Source organism: Heloderma suspectum, chromosome 2, assembly GCF_057233095.1.
Source record: "Heloderma suspectum isolate Gila_16-S chromosome 2, 16-S_ref, whole genome shotgun sequence".
Lineage (NCBI taxonomy): Eukaryota > Metazoa > Chordata > Lepidosauria > Squamata > Helodermatidae > Heloderma > Heloderma suspectum.
Window position 1 is genome coordinate 44,381,360 of NC_139459.1, and position 20,194 is coordinate 44,401,553.

The 20,194-nt window shown below is 45.0% G+C and overlaps 1 protein-coding gene across 1 annotated transcript in view; it reads left to right on the forward strand.

Annotated features, from left to right (window-relative positions):
• Nucleotides 1-20,194, forward strand: part of MAST4 (microtubule associated serine/threonine kinase family member 4) — a 373,102-nt gene that overhangs the window by 283,090 nt on the left and 69,818 nt on the right. Inside the window, exons 8-9 of the mRNA XM_084833380.1 lie at nt 8,766-8,844; nt 15,796-15,953. Of these exons, the coding sequence (XP_084689506.1) occupies nt 8,766-8,844; nt 15,796-15,953 (237 nt within the window). The remainder of the gene's footprint in view (nt 1-8,765; nt 8,845-15,795; nt 15,954-20,194) is intronic.

Genomic DNA, 20,194 nt, shown 5'->3' on the forward strand with positions numbered 1-20,194 from the left:
GCGGAAAGGAGGTGTGGCGCCCGTTTGGCGCGCAAGCAACGGTCGCATCCCATGGACCTAAGGGAAAGAAGGAGGAACTCTCCCTAGCCCATACGTTCAGGGACTGCAAGTGATTCTCCTTCAAATGGGGACCAACTGCCTAACCCGGAGCATAGGCTACTCTGCTGTTCATTGCTTAGTCGCTGGTATTTAGCATCTGAAAGAGTCATTAAGTTGTAAAAGGATTAAAGCCTTGAAAATAATCCTTTTGTCTGTGTCTTGAGTTGGCTATTGGAGTAGACTGAAAGAGGCCGCTAGGGCGCTCCTGACAGCTTGTTCCCCGTTCCTCTTCTCTCTCTCTTCTCCTACTGCTGATGGAGGTTGCCAGGGATCTTGCGGTGCAAGCTCTGGCGCAAAAGAACCAGGCTGTCTGTGATCAAGTGGCTCAACTGATGACTGCTGTACAGAATCTGCAAGCTGCGGTTCAACCCCCACCACCTCCGATTCCCCCCTGCTACAAGTTCTCGGTGGCTTTGCCAGAGAAGTTTTCTGGTGAGGAAGAACTTTTTCAGATTTTCCGGGCCCAATTGGAGCTGTACATGTGCCTATGACCTGAGGATTTCCTAACAGAACAGGTTCGTGTGGGCTTCATCATTAACCTACTTTCAGGCGTGGCAGCTAAATGGGCTTCAGGACTTCTTCTCGCTAATGACCCCCTGCTCGGGGACTATCAAGGTTTCATGACAGCGATGGCCCATTTTTTTGGTGACCCCCTGCGCACGCAGACAGCTTCTCTGGAGATTCGCCACCTCAGGCAGGGCAAGGACTCAGTTTCCAGCTACGCGACAACTTTTCACTTGCTGATGCAGGATTTACAGTGGAATGATGCCGCGCTGGTGGCTCAGTTTTTGGACGGTTTGAACGACGAGATCTTGGATGAGTTGGCGCACACGCCTAGCCCGCCTACTTTGGAGGACCTCATCCAGACCTGCCTCCAGATAGATAGTCGGTTGGAGGGGCCCTGGCAGACCTGGCGGGGCACCGGGGGCCAAGATTTCCCTACTCCCATACACGTTTCCTGCCCCCTCCCTCACCCCCGCCCCTGCGGTGGGGGCGGAGGAGACCCCGATGCAGCTGGGAGCTACCCAAGCCCTGCTGCCGCCGGAGGAACTAGAGCGGCGGTGTGTGGAGCGCTGATGTTTTCAGTGTGGAAAGCTGGGACATTTCGCCAAAACCTGCCATGCTAGATCCACAGCCCCACTGCCTCCCCCTCTCCTTCCTCCTCCTCCTCCTCGTCCCCAGGCCTGACTAGGCTGCCCCCCAAGCCTGTTGGGGGTCTCCAGTGTAGGGGTCGGTTCCACACCAGGTGGGTGCCTTCCGCAACCCCCCCATCCTCCCATCTACTATTGCATGTTCATCTCTGTTCCTCCCAGTGGGGTGGAGTGGAGGCCCTAGCTTTAGTGGACTCTGGGGCTATGACCAGTTTCATGGATGAAACGTTTGCTCTCTTCCACAAGATTCCTACCCTGCCCCTTCCTGCTCCCTTGGCAGTGGAGACTATCAATGGGTGTCCTCTTTCTTCGGGCACAGTGACTCGCATTACAGTTCCACTCACTCTGCGTGCCCAGTCTCACGTTGAGCAGATACAGTTTCACTTGGCCAAGGTTCCCCAGTACCCAATCGTGCTGGGTGTTTCCTGGCTCTCTAAGCATAATCCTCAGATTTCTTGGGGGCTTCAGCAAGTGGAATTTGCGTCTCCCTACTTCCAGGAGCATTGCCTCCCGAACGAGGCGCCACTCCCAGTCCAGGCCTTAACCTTTTCCTCCCCCTCCTCATCTGCTTCTGGCAGTTCTTCAGCTACCGTGATCCTCCCAGAGAAGTTTGCGGCTTTTTGGGATGTTTTCGAGAAGAAGGAGGCTGACCAGCTCCCCCCCCCCCACCGCCCTTTTGACTGTGCCATTAACCTTATTCCTGGGGTGACCATCCCCGCTGGCCTGCTGTATTCGATGTCGGAGCCAGAACTTTGAGCTGTGCGGGAGTTTTTGGACACAAACCTCAGACGTGGCTTCATTCGCCCCTCCTCCTCCCCCGCCTGTGCCCCTCCCATCTTTGTGACCAAGGAATCGGGAGAACTTCGCCTGGTGCACGATTACAGAGTGCTGAATTTGGTCCCGATCCCCGACAGGTACCCCCTCCCCCTCATACCCTAGATGCTGGATCGCCTGGGGCGAGCCAAGATTTTCACAAAGTTGGACATGCGTGGCACTTACAATCTGATTTGTATCTGGGAGGGGGATGAGTGGAAGACCTGGCACCCGGTACGGAGCGTATGAATACCTAGTGATGCCATTTGGGCTCGCCTGCGGCCCCCCCCCCACGTTTTCGTGTTTTATGAATGCCATCTTCCGGGACTATTTGGACACTTTCCTCATTGTGTATCTTGTTGATTTACTTACATTTTCTGAGGACCCCCATGCCTATCAGCACCATGTCTCCGCCATCTTCCAGCACCTCCGCGAGCACCATTTGTATGCCAAGCTGGAGAAATGTGCATTTGACCTAACTTCTTTGGACTATCTCAGCGACATTATCTCAGCTGATGGTATCAGGATGGATCCTGCAAAGGTCCAGCCTGTCCTCTCCTGGCAGGCTCCATCCACCAAAAAGGACTTGCAACATTTTCTGGGGTTTGCTAAGTTTTACAGAAATTTCCTGCCCAGCTTTGCTCGGCTGACATCTCCTCTCACGGACCTCCTTAAGGGCAGGAAATCTCCTTTTCATTGAACGGCATCTGCCCAACAGGCTTTCGAGGAACTTAAGAAGCTTTTTTAGTTCTGAGCCAATCCTGTTACATCCCAACCCAAGGAAGCCTTTTGTAGTGCAAACTGATGCCTCTGACTTTGCAATGGGGGCGGTGCTTTTTCAGCCAGATCTGGCGGGTGGCGGGTTGCAACCCTGTGCCTACCACTCCAGGAAGCTGAACATGTCTGAGAGGAATTATACCATCTGGGAGAAGGAACTCTTGGCTATCAAGTCCGCTTTGGAGACCTGGTGTCATCTGCTGGAGGGGGCACTGCACCCAGTCGAAGTTAGAACCGACCATCGCAACCTGGAACATCTTCAGACAGCCCGTGCCTTAAACCAGAGGCAGATTAGGTGGTCGCTTTTTTTCCCCTGGTTCCACCTTAAGATTTGCCATGTGAAGGCCTCCGACAACCTACAAGCAGATGCTCTTTCTCGTAAGCTGGACCTCCAGCCAGGGGGTGAGGGAAATCCCCCCCCCCGATTCTTCCCTCCCAGAGCCTGGTGGCAGCTGCAGTACCTCACTCTTGGGAAGAGCTCCTTCACTCTGCACAGGCTCAGGATGCTTTTGTCCACACAACAGTGGAGGAATTGGGCCTAGCCTCTGCCCCCCCCACTCTACCCCCTTCTCTTTGTGAGGTGGCCTGCTTTACCATTTGGGCCAGGTTTATGTGCCTTGTAGACCCCTCCGCGAGAAGGTTCTCCATCAGTGCCATGACTCCCCCACCGTTGGGCATTTTGGCGTCGCCAAGACCCTGCACGGAGTGACGCGGGATTTTTGGTGGCTTCATGTGTGTCGGGACGTCAAGACCTATGTCGCCTCCTGCCCAACCTGCCAGCAGGCGAAAGCCCCCTCAGGCAAGCCCACAGGCTTACTTCACCCCCTGCCTACTGTCAGGAGCGCTCTGGCAGCCTCTCCCAGTAGATTCTAATAGCCAACTCAAGACACAGGCGAAAGGATTTCTTTTCAAAGCTTTAATCCTTCTACAACTTAATGACTCTTTCAGATGCTAATCACCAGCGACTAAAGCAAGGAACAGCAGGGTAGCCTAAGCTTCAAGTAGTCAGTTGATCTCTGTTTGAAAGAGAGTCACTTGAAGACCCAGAACTTATGGGCTAGGAAGAGATCCTCCCTCTTTCCCTTGGGTCCATGGGAGGCAGCCATTGCTTGCCTGCCAAACGGGCTCTATGCCTCCTTTCCGTGCCCTCCATCTCTCGTTGCTCTTTGTGTCTGCGTTGAGCATCTAAGAAGCCTCCCTCCCGCATTCCCTCACTACCTGGGTCGCTATCTGTCTCTGGAATGCTGGCAGGAGGAATCTCTGCCAGGTGCTGAGCCTGTGAGGGATGAGCTGGCCCCTCTCCCATGGATAGCTGATCCTCCTCAGAATCCAAACTGCTCTGAGGCTCTCTGGGCTCAGTTTCCACCCTGACAACTACCCCCTCGGGACTTGGAAACTGCTCTCCCTTGACATCATCACTGACTTGCCTCCCTCACATGGTAAGACCACCATTCTGGTGGTGGTGGACTTGTTTTCTAAGATGGCCCATTTCATCCCCTGCTCTGGGTTGCCCACAGCCAGGGAGACAGCAGAGCTTTTTTTGGTGCATATTTTCCGGCACCTCGGATGGCCCGAGGGTGTCATTTTGGATAGGGGGGGCCAATTCACTGCCCATTTCTGGAGGGAGCTACTTGGGCTTCTCCATGTGACGCTCTGTCTTTCCTCCGCCCACCATCCACAGACGGACGGTCAGACTGAGCGCACCAATGCGATTCTGGAGCAATATTTGCACTGTTATGTCAATTACCAGCAAGAAGACTGGTTTTCCTTGCTGCCTCTCGCAGAATTTGCTTATAACACTGGCTGCCATGCTTCCACCCGCCAAACTCAATTTTTTGCCAATTTTGGTTACCACCCCAAGGCTTTCCCATCCACCCTAGCTCCCTCTTCGGTGCCGGCAGCCCATGACTTTTTAGAGGAGTTGCGAGTGGTACACCACCTCTTACAGGACTCCCTTGAGCAAGCCAAGACAGCCTACAAGGCCTCTGCAGACCGGCGTCGTCAGCCGGGTCCGTCTCTCCAACTGGGGGACTGGGTTTGGTTGTCCACCCAATACCTCCCCTCTCACTCGCCCACAAGGAAGCTCGCACCTTGCCGCACAGGGCCTTTCCAGATTATGGCCCAGATTAACCCTGTTGCTTTTCGCCTGGCTCTCCCCCCCCTCCATGAAGATCCATCCTGTTTTTCATCGGTCCTTGCTGTCCCCCCTGGTTTCTAGCGACCCTAATCGCTCGGTCAGCTCCCCCCCACCGCCAGTGCTGGTGGAGGGGGAGGAGGAGTTTGAGGTCACGGAGATTCTGGACTCCCGCCTTTCTCGCGGCCTCCTGCAATATCTAGTGGACTGGAAGGGGTATGGGCCAGATGAGCAATCCTGGGAACCCGTGGAAAATGTGCATGCTCCGTTGCTGCTGAAGCACTTCCACCAGCTGTACCCCCACAAACCTGGGGCCCCAGGGGAGGGGCATGAGGGGGGGCCTCATGGGAGCAGGGATGATGTCAGGGTGGAAACTGAGCCGATAGAACCCCAGAGCAGTTCTGATTCTGAGGAGGAACAGCAATCTGTGGGAGAGGATCCCGCTCATCCCTCACAGGCAAAGCAGCTGGCAGAGATTCCTCCTGCTTTCCTCCTGCCAGCATTCTTGAGATAGATAGTGACCCTGGCAGTGAGAGAGTGCGGGAGAGGGGCTTGCTAGACACTTGACCCAGATGCAGGGAGCGACAAGCGATGGAGGTGCGGAAAGGAGGCATAGCGCCCGTTTGGCACACAAGCAACGGTCGCGTCCCGTGGACCCAAGGGAAAGAGGGAGGAACTCTCCTTAGCCCATAAGTTCAGGGTCTGCAAGTGATTCTCCTTCAAACGGGGGCCAACTGCCTAACCCAGAGCATAGGCTACTCTGCTGTTCATTGCTTAGTCGCTGGTGATTAGCATCTGAAAGAGTCATTAAGTTGTAAAAGGCTTAAAGCCTTGAAAAGAATCCTTTTGTCTGTGTCTTGAGTTGGCTGTTGGAGTAGACTGAAAGAGGCTGCTAGGGCGCTCCTGACAAAGGCCTGGAGGTGGTTCTGAATGTTACATTTGCATTTGGTAGCTGTTCACTGGAACTCCCAACATGAGATCCAAAGAGGTGTCCCTGCCAGTGAAGGAGGCCACCATTAGGCTGAGGAAACAAAATAAACCCATCGGAGAGATAGCAAAAGCATTGGGAGTGGCCAGCACAACAGCTTGGAACATCCTGAAAAAGAAGGAATTAACTGACAAGCTCAGCAACAGCAAAACGCCTGGCAGACCACGGAAGACAACTAAAGTGGATGACCGCAGAATGCTGCTCATGGTGAATAGGAACCCTTTCACAACATCTAGCCAGGTCAAGAATGCTCTTGAGGAGGTAGGCATGTCATTATCAACATCCACAGTCAAGAGAAGGCTTTACGAATGTAAATACAGAGGCTTCACAACAAGGTGCAAACCACTGGCAACACTCAAGAACAGACAGGCCAGATTAGCCTTTGCCAGCAAACACCTAAAAAAGCCTGCCCAGTTCTGGAATAAGATTGTTCGGACTGATGAAACCAAGATTAACTTGTAGCAGAATGATGGGAAGAGAAGAGTATGGAGAAGGAAAGGAACAGCTCATGATCCAAAGCATACCACATCATCTGTCAAACATGGTGGAGGCAGTGTTATGGCATGGGCATGTATGGCTGCCAATGGAGCCGGGTCACTGGTGTTTATTGATGACCTGACTGCTGATAAAAGCAGCAGGATGAATTCTGAAGTGTATAGGGCTATACTTTCTGCTCAGATTCAGCTGAATGCTGCTGAACTGATAGGATGCCGCTTCATATTGCAGATGGATAATCACCCCAAACACAGCAAAAGCTACCCATGAGTTTCTCCAGGCAAAGAAGTGGGATGTTCTTCAATGGCCAAGTCAGTCACCTGATCTCAACCCAGTAGAGCATGCTTTTCACTTACTGAAGACAAGACTGAAGGCCGAAAGACCCACAAACAAGCAGCAGCTGAAGGCAGCTGCAGTGAAGACCTGGCAAAGCATCTTGAGGGAGGAAACTCCGCATTTGGTCATGTCCATGGGTTCCAGACTTCAGGCAGTCATTGACTGCAAAGGATTTTCATCCAGGTATTAAAGGCGATCCTTAAGTTTGAAATGATGTTGGTTTGTTCCATTACTTATGAGCCACCAATGATGTGTGTGTGTGTGTATGCCACTGGCTGCCCTTCCCGAATGGTTAGTGCCCCACTTTTGTCAAACCCCTTACAGCTGAAAGTCCTGACTTCGCTCCCATCTGGATGTGTTTCCTTTCAACTTCAATGTGGTGGTGTACAGAGGCCAACTTCCAAAACTGTTATCTTTATTCCAATATTTCTGGCCCTGACTGTATACAATTCTATGTACATATATTTAAAAAGGGATTTTAAAAAAAAATTTAAAGAAGTTTTGCAGGTGCCCGCAGCCACCACATTGGGGACCCTTTGTGGGCACCATTGGAGGACCCCCTCAGGTGCCATAGTGCATGCAGGCACCATGTTGTGGACCCCTATGTTAGATGAACAGAGTATTTAGGCCCTGTCCAGGGATCGGAATTTGAGTTGGCACTCCTATGTCTGAATGGTGGCTACTTGTAGCAGAGCTTGAAATTGTCCTACATTATAAAAGTTTCCTTCTACCAGAATATAATGTTATGAAAATGTTGTTTTGTAAGTCAGACTAATATAACTTTTGATGCATTTTAGATACAGTGAAGGGAGTGGGAGGGTAGGGGTTTGCCCATCTCCTAACTCCCTTCAGTGTAGGCAGGGAGGTGGTAAGGGTGGTAGACTGCCACCACCCCTTACATCCACCTCAGCCTGAGCCAGGGGACTCGTGAGCCCTTTCAGGACACACTTGGGACACAGAAATAAGGATTTAGGCCAGTACCCTCTATTTCAAGCCCCAAACCTAAAACTCTAAACACTAGCAAGACCAAACAGAATGTTCTGAATTTAGTACTGAGGCTTAAGTGGAATAAAGCAGACAAACTTTGAAATAGATGTGAAAATTATTTACAGTACAGAAGGGGGAAAAAGGGGAAACAGGGTACAAATATCAGAGAAAATCAGAGAAACTCTTTGGAACTATGCTGCAGGAAAAAGTAACAAAATAATATATGATCTTATCCTATACTTTAGCTAAGTAAGGGTCTTCCTATAGGACAGGGGCTGAAAGCCAGTTAGCACAGACAGAGGAAGACTGAAAATCAGAATGAAAATTATTATTATTATTATTATTATTATTATTATTATTATTTATTTCATTTCTATACCGCCCAATAGCCGAAGCTCTTCAACAAACAAAAATGAAGACCAAATAGTAAAAGTAGCCCTCCTGGCTTTATACCCCTGCCCCAGGGCTTTGACTGGGAGCCAATAACTGTCAGGCTGGATAACTTCCTTGGCTTCCAGGAAGGCAGCGGGGAGTGGAAAACTCTAACTGCAGCCCAGCTGAAATCAGTCAGTTTAATTTTGGCCAGAATTAGTCTTCGACCTTGAAGGCCTGGAGACTAGATCATGAAATAACCCACGCAAGTGGTTTAATTAATGCATGCAGGTCCCTCTTCATGAAAGGGACTTTCTACAGGCAGTTAGACTTCAGGAAAAAATGGATTTCTTGACAGATACCATCATACATATATGTTACATTTAGTAGAGTCATGGTTATGCATCATTCTCTCCTTCCACCCTCTTCCTGCTCATTATATAATATCCATTCATAGATTATTTCCCATGTTCTTAAAGTGCCTTGTGTAATGCTTGCTTAAGAGTTTGCATTTGCTCATGAAATGCCATGTCATTCTAAAAACTCTGTTCTAATAGTTTTTCAATAATAATGTTGCAGTTGTCTCATGTGGCTAAACTCAAATTCCTAACAGGACTGATGGACGACGTTGGTCACTGGCATCTCTCCCCTCCTCTGGCTATGGTACAAACACTCCCAGCTCAACTGTTTCAGTAAGTGATTGTATATAAATAAATTACTTCTGCTTGTAATGTATTGCCAGATTTGGCCCTTGTAGGAATTTTAAGAAAAATGTGGACTTATACCAACATTTACAGGTTAAGAATAAACTGTCTGTCTGCAGAGGTTTGAACAGTGAACAGGTAGTGAAGTTTAGACTGCATACGTCTGGTTGACTGGGGATGCAGGGATCATCTGTGTAGACAGTTCTCTCTACTAGGATGTGAGCACACCCTGAGATGTGATGGTAGTACAGACTGTGACTCTGTATTGCCGCAGTGGATTAGTGCTTTAGAAGCTACTAACATCCGTGTGTGGAAGACACAACCCTTATTCTCATAGTATACTTTGATAGGATTTCCAGCTAACAGTTGCACCCCTGCAGAAAAATAAAGCCAAATATCCAGGATGGCTACATTACTTTCTGTGCAGCAGAGTTGGAAACACTAGAGAAGCCAATGGATTCTGTGTTGACAACCTACTAGGTGCCAAGCTCAGCAATTCGTAACTGTGGATGGATTTGTGGTGCTGAGCTATTTGTATCTGAGAACTCCCAGCACCATAAATAGCCTTTTGTGGGATTGTGGGGAGGCTCTGCATATTTAATGGAGATGTATATGGAGAACTCGTCCTAATCTTGAAGTGAATAGGGGAGCCTTTGCTTATACAATAACTCAGTTTACACCCCAAAGCTTCTACAGGGCTTTGAGTCAGATTGCTTATTTAAATTCCGCTGGAGAAAATAAATCATCACTATGTCCAATAACATTTCATTTTCTATAGCTGTTGTTAACAAAACAAATTCTTATTGCAAATCTTCTAATGGTCTCATTATGGCCAGTTCTTCCCATCATCCCATATATAAACAGGACCATTCTTGCTATCATCTGCCAGCTTCCTTGCCTTGTTTTGAAATAGATATTGCATATACACTTTTTATCACACAAATGAGGTACCAGTCATTCAGAGGCATCTAGGCAAGTGACATATTTGGTATGAATTAATTACAGCATGCGTGTTAATTTTCCCTTATTTTTCCTTTTTTCAAAGAAAATTAATAAATAGATTAGTTATACTGCATAAAAACTGGTACCATTTTACAGTTGTACTTTGCAATATACAGTTTTACACTGCATTACAGTTGTACATTGTTCAACTTGCAGTGCAGTTTCTACCCCTGCCCCAACAGAATAGTCATTTAAATTATTTTAGCATTTGTTTCTCAGTACTAGCAATTTTACCATCTACTCTACTTGTCAAAACATTTAGCATTTAGTTTATTTGGCAACAAGTTCTCCCATCACTTCTCATAATTAATTTTGTGGATTCTCTGTGCTGAATTTGGATGAAAAATCCAACTGCAGTGCTTCTTAAAACTGTGCTTGAAAACGTGAATAGACACTTCTTCAGTTAATAAGTAATTGCTGTGGCAACCTCCCCTGCATCGTAGAGAACTCGCACTGACCTCCCTCCTCAACAATATACAACTAGAGCTTTATTTCTAATCAATTTGTATTTTTGTTATTATCCGTCCTTCAGTGGGCACATAGTGTGTTGCAACCACAACTAAGATGTTTAACACATAAATTTTTAATATACTGTATGTCATGCTTAAAACAGCAAATGACAGTTTCTGGGTTTTCTCTCTCTTTTTCCAGTAATCTGTCACAATTTGTCCTTATACCCGCCCTTCTCTCTTGCTGAGAAGTGCATAGAATGTGTACAATACCAGTTTACATGCAGAGGTCCACAGTTGTCAATGTGCAACCTAGAAGTAGCTACTCGCAATGGCTACTTCCTGAGGCCACGCAGCCTAGGCTTTTGCCACAAATGTGTCTAAGCAAGAGGCAGCAGCAAACCGCTTGCCTTGTGCTAGGTGGAAAATAGGCCTTATGCTGAATCAGACCATTGGTCCATCTAGCTAGCATTGTCTACACTGACTGGCAGCATCTTTTGAGGATTTGTGACAGGAATAATTCCCTGCCCTGCCTAGAGATGCCAGGGATTGAACCTGGGACCTTTTGTGTGCAAAGTATATATGGTATAGCTCTAAGTTACATCCCTTCCTCTGTTCCAGTTATACTTACAGGCTGGAATTACACCAACGAGGCAGGGGGAAGGCAATGCATCTCAATATTGCTGAGGCAAATAGGTGATGCTCCCTGTTTTCCCATACTGTGCTGTAAGGCTGATTTCATTGCCTGCCCTTGTAGCTCTGGAGGACAAGGCGCATCACCTCTTTAGCTTGGCAACAATGGGAGATGTTCCTCCCTTCCCTTTAGTGTGAACAATGCTTCTTCCATTTTCCTTCCTCACAGTAGTGTATAGCCAAATCTGATTGCCTGTGTAGCATCATGACATTTTAAAAGAAGTATTTCTATGTTGTCCAAGTTCTCAGGGCAGAAGGTATGTGTGGAGGGGAGGGGAGGAGTTGGAGGATACTTTGTATGACCCTAAAGCCCTTTTCACACTGAAATGTTTCTTGGCCAAGAATTAGTGTAGCAGTAGCCATGATGTTAACAGCTCTTTTTCCCTGTGACAGAATTTGAGGCCTACTTTCCCCAAAGTAGCATACGGGCTGTATCCAATGCAACACTACCACTGATGTAAATTATGTTACGCTTAGCATAAACTACTTCTAGCACAACACCAATAGCGCTTGCTGACATGATGGATTTCCCTGAAAACCCATTGTGCCAGCAAGTGCTATTGGCATTTCACTAAAGGTTGTTTATACTAGCGCGACATAATTTATATTAGTGGTAGTGTTGCATTGGATACTGCCCTGATGTTTTTGTGGAGCTCATCACCTTCACTGTAAGATAGGTTTGGATGCCTGAACAGTTATGAAGTAGAATGCTAATAGGTAAAACCCTGCTTTATTATATGTGTTTTAAATATTAATCTTAAAAATTTAAGATATTTTAAAGAATGTGATATTTATTTCTTGCTCTTTGGACTCCAGCGTAGGCCAAAAAACTAGAAGTAAATATAAATCACATTCTGTCCATCATTCAGTTGTTGAAGGACTGCAGCACACAGAAAGGCTGGCTCCCTCTCTGATCTCCTTCCTCCAGCAGGACTTTTAAAAAAATTTCTGGCAGGCCATTAGTATGTAAACAGGTATGCTGCTGAAAGGGGTTTTATTGGATTGGGCACTGTTATTTCCTTCATTGTTGTGTTTTTAATTGTGCTTTTATTCATTATTATGTTATTTTGTAATTAAGTCTTTGTTTTACTCTTGACTTTACTGTGGTGAGACATCAGCACAATCTGCACTTTGTGTTATAACTGATCAATAACTGATCAATCTGAAACTGTCAGCACAATCTATTTAAATTAAATAGAATGTATGCAAGGATACGTTAAGTAAAATTAATTGGCAACCTGTCTTTTGTTGATGGCTTTTTCATATTTGTTGTTTTTTTAAAACAAGAGGGTAATATTTATTAACATGGGCAGTGCTGGATAATGTTCTATATAAGAACAGTATCCATTACTGCCCACACGCTAGTGGGACCCACCGCAAGGGGAAGCTAGTAGTAAGTCAACTGGTAAGTGCAGAAATACTCATTTCTGAAATGGGGCAGGTCACTAGAGCTCACAGAAGGGAGTTCCACTGACCTCTCCTGTTCCAGAAAATAGTATTTTCTCTAGTTTCTGCGATTGCTTTTGGAAATGCTAGTTTGTGTTGCACTAATTGTAAGTCCCCAGACAAAACAGAACTCGTGGAGGCACAGCAGCTATATTGATACTGCCCATAGTCACAGGTAATTTTCAAGTAAGCAACTGGTGGCATTCAAGATGAGGCTGGACAGCCATCTGTCAGGGATGCTCTGACTTGGATTCCTGCATTGAGCAGGGGGTTGGACTAGATGGTCTTACACGCACCTTCCAGCCTTACTATTCTATGATTCTATGGTTATATGTTCTGGTCTGGTCTTCAGGATTTACGAAGGTATTTGCTTTGTGAATTTGAATTGCAAGCAGTTGATTCAACATGGCCAGGATCTCTTCTTGATCATCCCAGAGTGCAGGACGTGGAATAATGGGCTCAAGTTACAGGAAGCCAGAATCCAGCTGAACATCAGGAAAAACTTCCTGACTGTTAGAGCAATATGGCAATGGAGCCAATTACCTGGGGAGATAGTGGGCTCTCCCACACTGGAGGCATTTAAGATGAAGCTGGACAGCCATCTGTCAGGGATGCTTTGATTTAGATTCCTGCATTGAGCAGGGGGTTGGACTCGATGGTCTTGTAGGCCCCTTCCAACCCTACTGTTCTATAATTCTATGTGTTTGGAGGTTAATACAGAAAATTCTGCTAGGCATTTCTCTAAAAAGATGTATTATTGCTGCATCTGGTGTAACGTGCTGGTGGGAAATGAATTGTAGCTTCTGATCATGTGTTCCAGTGGCAAAATAAACACATATGTGTTTGTTACAAAATAGTTTACAAATGGAGAATTATCCTTACTACACTGAAGTGATATCCTTGTAAGAAAACTAACATGTATGAATTTTCAGAAAGGTAGCCAAATAGCCATGTTAGTCTGTAGTAGCAAACAACAAAAAGTGTTGTGTCACCTTAAAGGCACCTTAAAGTTGTTGTTATTGTTGTTCAGTCATTAAGTCATGTCCGACTCTTCGTGACCCCATGGACCATAGCACGCCAGGCCTTCCTGTCCTCCGCTCTCTCCCAGAGTGTGCTCAAGTTTATATTCATTGCATCGGTGATGCTGTCTAGCCATCTCATCCTCTGCCATCCCCTTCTCCTTTTGCCTTCAGTCTTTCCCAGCATCAGGGTCTTTTCCAGTGAGTTTTCTCTTCGCATTAGGTGGCCAAACTATTTGAGCTTCAGCTTCAGTATCTGTCCTTCCAGTGAGCAGTTAGGGTTGATTTCTTTTAGGATTGACTGATTTGACCTCCTTCCAGTCCAGGGGACTCGTAAGAGTCTTCTCCAGCACCAAAGTTCAAAGGCATCAATTCTTCGGCGCTCAGCCTTCCTTATAGTCCAGCTCTCACAGCCATACATTACTACTGGGAAAACCATAGCTTTGATTAGACGGACCTTTGTCGGCAAGATGATGTCTCTGCTTCTTACTATGCTGTCTAGGTTTGCCACAGCTTTCCTCCCAAGGAGCAAGCGTCTTTTAATTTCATGGCTTCAGTCACCGTCTGCAGTGATCTTGGAGCCCAAGAAAATACAATCTGTCACTGCTTCCATTTCTTCCCCTTCTATATGCCAGGGAGTGATGGGGCCAGATGCCATGATCTTAGTTTTTTGAATGTGGAGTTTCAAATCAGCTTTTGCACTCTCCTCTTTCACCCTCAGCAAGAGGCTCTTTAGATCCTCTTTGCTTTCTGCCATTCGGATGGTATCGTCTGCGTATCTGAGGTTGTTGATAATTCTCCCAGCAATCTTAATTCCGACCTGTGATTCATCCAACCCGGCGTTTCTCATGATGTACTCTGCATATAAGTTAAATAAGCAGGGCGACAATATGCAGCCTTGTCGTACTCCTTTCCCAATTTTGAACCAATCAGTTGTTCCATGTCTGGTTCTTACTGTTGCTTCTTGACCCTCGGACAGGTTTCTCAGGACACCGGTAAGGTGGTCTGGTACTCCCATCTCTTTAAGAATTTGCCACAGTTTGTTGTGATCCACACAATCAAAGGTTTTAGCATAGTCAATGAAGCAGAAACAGATGTTTTTCTGGAATTCTCTTGCTTTCTCCATGATCCAGCGAATGTTGGCGATTTGATCTCTAGTTCCTCTGCATCTTCGAAACCCCACTTGTACTTCCGGTAGTTCTCAATTCACGTACTGCTGAAGCCTAGCTTGTAGGTTTTTGAGCATAACCTTGCTGGCATGTGAAATGAGTGCAATTGTATGGCAGTTTGAACACGCTTTGGCATTGCCCTTCTTTGGAATTGCAATGTAAACTGACCTTTTCCAGTCTTGTGGCCACTGCTGAGTGTTCCAAATGTGTTGGCATATTGAGTGCAGCACTTTAACAGCATCATCTTTTAGGATTTTAAACAGCTCAGCTGGAATACTGTCATCTCTGCTAGCTTTGTTGTTAGTAATGCTTCCTAAGGCCCACTTGACTTCACTCTCTAGAATGTCCGGCTCAAGTTCAATGACCTCACTATCATGGCTATCAGGGACATTCAGATCTTTCCTGTATAGTGCTTCTGTGTATTCTTTCCACCTCTTCTTAATCTCATCTGCTTCTGTTAGGTCCCTGCCTTCTTTGTCCTTTATCATGCCTGTCTTTGCACAAAACGTTCCCTTGAGATCTCCGATTTTCTTGAAGAGATCCCTAGTCTTTCCCATTCTATTGTTTTCCTCGATTTCTTTGCATTGTTCATTTAAGAAGGCCTTCTCGTCTCTCCTTGCTATTCTCTGGAACTCTGCATTCAGTTGGATATATCTTCCCCTTTCTCCCTTGCTTTTCGCTTCCCTTCTTTCCCCAGCTACTATGCCAGAATAAATTTGTTAGTTGTCCACCAAAGCTTATGCCAGAATAAATTTGTTAGTTGTTAAGGTTCCACAAAACTGTTTGTCGTTTTAACATGTATGGCATAGCCATGGTTCAGAGAATTAGTTCTGTAACTTCCCTACACAGATAAGCCTTGATGAACCCCATTTATGCACTGGTTTATCTTTAAAGGTGTATTGAAGCACTTCCAAGCAAGAGATAGGAGAGAATATTTTAAGTGCGAGGGGTGAGGGAATATAAATGAAAGGTTCTTCAGAAGTACAGGACTGTGTCTGTTTGTATAATGTTATTAGTTTAAAAAAATCCAAAGTTACGTTTCTGTTTACTATGTTCTGAAAGCTTTAGGGATAAGTAAGTTATTTTGTGTACAATCCATGCAAATGTTTCAAATGGCTTCAGGGCTATGGTACAAATTAATATTCCACATGTTTATTGTAGTCATCCTGTTCTTCACAAGAGAAGTTACACCAGTTACCATACCAACCAACACCAGATGAACTACATTTTTTGTCAAAACATTTTTGTGCCACTGAAAGCATTGCCAGTGATAATAGATGTAGGACCACTCAAATGCGTCCACGATCCAGGAGCCTCAGGTGGGTTAACATGTCTGAAAATAGAAATTACATCTGAATATAAGAACCCTTGGAAAACTATGGCTTTTTTTACATCTCAGTTCACCATTGTTATGCTTGTACTAACATTAAGATGCAATAAAAAGTAGAGTTCATTGTGTGTGTTTTTTAAAGTTTGCATCTATTTCCAAATGCTCCTCCACTAATCCTGTACATAGTTGTATAAAATCATGGCCACTACTATTAAGTTGACAATGCTCATTTCAATAACTGTCTAGTTTAATATTTTCCAAAAGAGAGTGCCTTCTCCCTTACCAACCTGCCCAGTCACTGAGGTCATCAAAGGTCATGCTCCTGGTGGTTCCACATGGACCTATGGCTGGATTGGAGTCCACTAGGAAAAGAGCCTTCAGTGTGGTGGCCTTCTTTCTTTGGAACTCCCTGTCCGTGGAGGTCAGTTAGGCACCAACACGGTGTTGCTTCCGGCGCCTCCTGAAAATAGCACTGTTCCAGGAGGCATTCCTTAACTGACCAGTCAGTTTTATTGGTATTCTGTTTTCAAAAAGCATAATTTTAATATGGTGTTTTAATCTTTTTATCGTTTTACTATTTTACCTTTTATGTTTACTGCGCCAAAATCTGTTTTAGATATGGAGTGGTATACAAATATTGTAAGTAAATAAATAAATAAATAAATAAAATGTACTTGATATATCATTAGAAATGTTTTCAAAATATTTGAAAACTCTGAAGGAAGATATCCACCTTATCTTTAACATCTTCTCTGTGACAACATAAATGTTTCAGAATTCCTGACTTCACAGAAACATGGTTTTGTACAAGTTTCTTCTTTATTCAAAGTTCTGAGTACATTATGGTAATTATGTACATTCATGCTATATTCATGGTATATTGAATTCTGGAATATTGTAGAGAATGCTTGATGAGGGAAATTTATAGAGTGTTTTGTTTGTTCTTTTCAAAAGTTTAGGGTGCAATCCTATCAGATCCTCCCTGGGTATTCGTAAGCCTCCAGACTTGGAGTCTTACATATATCCAATGCAGAGTGGGAGGTGCATCATGCTCCCGCTCTGCATTTTAGCTAGATGAGCACTTTCGGCCCATCTAGTGGAGGCTTCAAGAAAGGGGAGAGAAGGAGGCTGGAGATGGCTGGGAGTCATGGTCAGTCTCCTCCTCTCCCCGCCCACTGACATGCTCCCTTTAACCCCTTCACAAGCTTGCATTTGCGAGTGTGTAGAAGCAGCCAATACGGTTCTCTCTGTACCAGCTGCAAGGGGGGTGGGGGTAGGAAGCTCAGTTTCCTGGCCCTGAGGTTGGAGCACTGTCTCCACCATCAGATCCAGGAATCTGAAATATCATGTGTCTCCAAGACACTGTCTACGGGACGTAGGATTGCTCCCTCCAAGGATTTATTTATGAAATACCTAGTAGGGGTGGCTTGTTCATAAAAGTAAGACGTGTGACGTTCTTCTCAACCCCAGTTACTGGAGTAGAATAAAACCTATTTGGAATCTGTATTCCTATTGCATCCATAGTAGAGGCTATGGTTCACCACCTCAATTTTGTAGTACTGCAGCATCATATAATAGAATAGTGCATCCTTCTCCAACCTGGGTGCCCTCCAGATGTTTTGGACTTCGACTCTCATCAGCCTCTGCTGGCATGGCCAATGGTCAGGAATGCTGGGAGTCGGTCCAAAATATTTGTAGGGCACCATGTTGGGGAAGGCTGGAATAGTGAATTGCGTCACTGTAGCCAAGTCACATTGAACACATATCTGACTCCTTTTCATACCCTGCTTGTTAATCTCCCTCAGCTACATAGTAACTTGAGAGGGGAAAAAATAGAATTTGGTCATGGTATAGATTCTGGATAAAGTGGAATGAAAGGAATGGTTGACAGGACCTGGCTAGAGTTATTTATTTATTGTTTGGCACATTTACATCACAGTACAATAAAAACATAGAGCATAATAAATATGAAATGTAAAATATAAAATATATACAGGAATATTACAAACGTATGTCTGGGTTACAGATACAGTTTTTTATTTCAGTTGTCACAGCCAGGAAATCAGCAAAGTCTCCATTGTAGGCTCGGTTTTGACACTCTGTCACTATATGTTGGATAGTTTGTTTTTCAGCTCCACAATCACAATTTGATGATGTTGTTTTGCCCCATTTATAAAGGGCATCTGCACATCTACCATGACCCGTGCAAATTCGGTTCAAGGTTGTCCATATCACACAGGGCTGGTCAAATCCAGGTGGTCTGGCTAGAGTGATGCAGCTGGTGTGGAAGAGTCACAGTCAGGTCCTGCCATCCAGAGGCTGTTAGGTACTGCATTGCCCCAGCCGTTGGCTTCGAACTCTTAATTTAGAGGTGCCAAGATAGTGATAAATTAGACCTAGGTTTACTTACAAGGAGTACTTTATTGAGTAACTTACAGCACACAGGTGTACCCAATGGTTGGATCAGACAGCTTCTCTGAACACAGAGCCATGGGGTACAATGCGTTTTATACCATACGTGATAGCAATCAGGCAGCATGACAACAGCAAGTGCCATCTAGCATTCATTCCCAGCATAGACTCACAGTGCTTGTTTTCCAGCACAGCCACTTGTAGCTTTAAGGTAAACAAGCTTCACTTCCCAGGCAGAGTGCTTGATAACACTGTCACCCATTAGTATGGAATGTGCTGAGGCCACTATCGGCCTTTTGACTCATCTCACATGCTCAGAGGCTTACTAACAAGGGAATTGCACTAATAATGAACTTAAGTAAGCATTATGGATCACTAGGCCCCTCTAACACTACAGGTGACTTGGTTACACTCCTGGGGCCAATACAGGTACCATTGCATGATATGGGTTTTCAGCTTGTTTAGCCAGGTCAGATAAACTTTGCAGGTCCTGTTTTGCATGGGAGGCTTGCTTTTTGTTATGGCTTGTGGCAAAAACACCATCTCTAGTAGTTTTGGGGGATGCAAATACAAAGCTTATATTAAACACACCCCGTAAATGTTGGATTAATGTATTGGGTTTAGAACAAATGAAAAGACCGCCTCTATTCTCCTAGTATTCAACATTTATAGATATGCTGGAAGTCCCTGTTGCTTGGACTATTTTCTCCAACAAAAATGTTGTGTTGCTACATAAATCTTAAAGTCTTTGGCCACAGTCCCAACCAAACATGGCCAGGATCAGAAAAAGATTGATAGTTGATAAGGATTTAGTGATACGTCTGTACTAGAATCAGTTTTCCCTGTTCATGAAAACCTACCTATAAGACTTTTAGAAACCACATAAATTATTTTATTACATTACTCATAGCAGGTGCTTAATGGGTGACCATGTGCCATAAAAGAACATTTTTGCCACACTTACGAAGTATATACCCTCTTATTCCTCATTTCATTTTGCTTAGGAAGGAATTAAAAAATAGTATTGTAGCACATTAAAGATTAACAATTATTATTAATAAATAATGTTGGTCTTTAAGGTATCACAAGATTCCACATTGTTTTTCCTGCAAGATACTAAGATGGCCGGCCACATGTGGGAAATTAGGAGTTAACTCACTTCCCAGCTGATCTTTTGAAAATGTTATTTTCATTTTCTTCCAAATGAGCTGAACTCTTATGAAGAGCTTTAAATGAGTGCTTGTGGAGTCTTACTTAGCTTTTTTAGGCATACAGATTTTCATAAATGCTGAGCTCTTACATGGGAGGCACCATGCCAGACTTTGCTGCACCACATCTGTCTGAATCTCCTAAGCCAGTCACATCTGAATATATTTATACTACATACAAAGCAACATCCAGATATGGCGAAGAGTTTGACCTAAACTTCTTACAAATAAAATTGTCTGATGCTGATTCAGATTTTGCCAATTCGCAAAAACATTTCATTATACAGTTAGAAAATATTCCTTCTATTTCTGATGTTTAGGTTGCGAGTGCCACTGCTTATGTAGCAAAAAAAAAAAAAAAAAAGCACATAAAAGGGAGGTATCAGCAGGCCTGGGGGACCTCCAAAGTTTGCAGAGGAAAAAAAACTTTAAGGGAAAAAAAATCTAATGGAAAGAAAAGTCTTAAAAACAGCCCAATGATGACTGAGTGTGTTCAGTATCTTCAGAACGCTGATTGGATGTTGTGATGAAAAACATAGAAAACCAGGTAGGAGGACGAATAGAATGGAGTATCATGGAGAAGTGCACTGCTAACTGACTGAATGGTGAA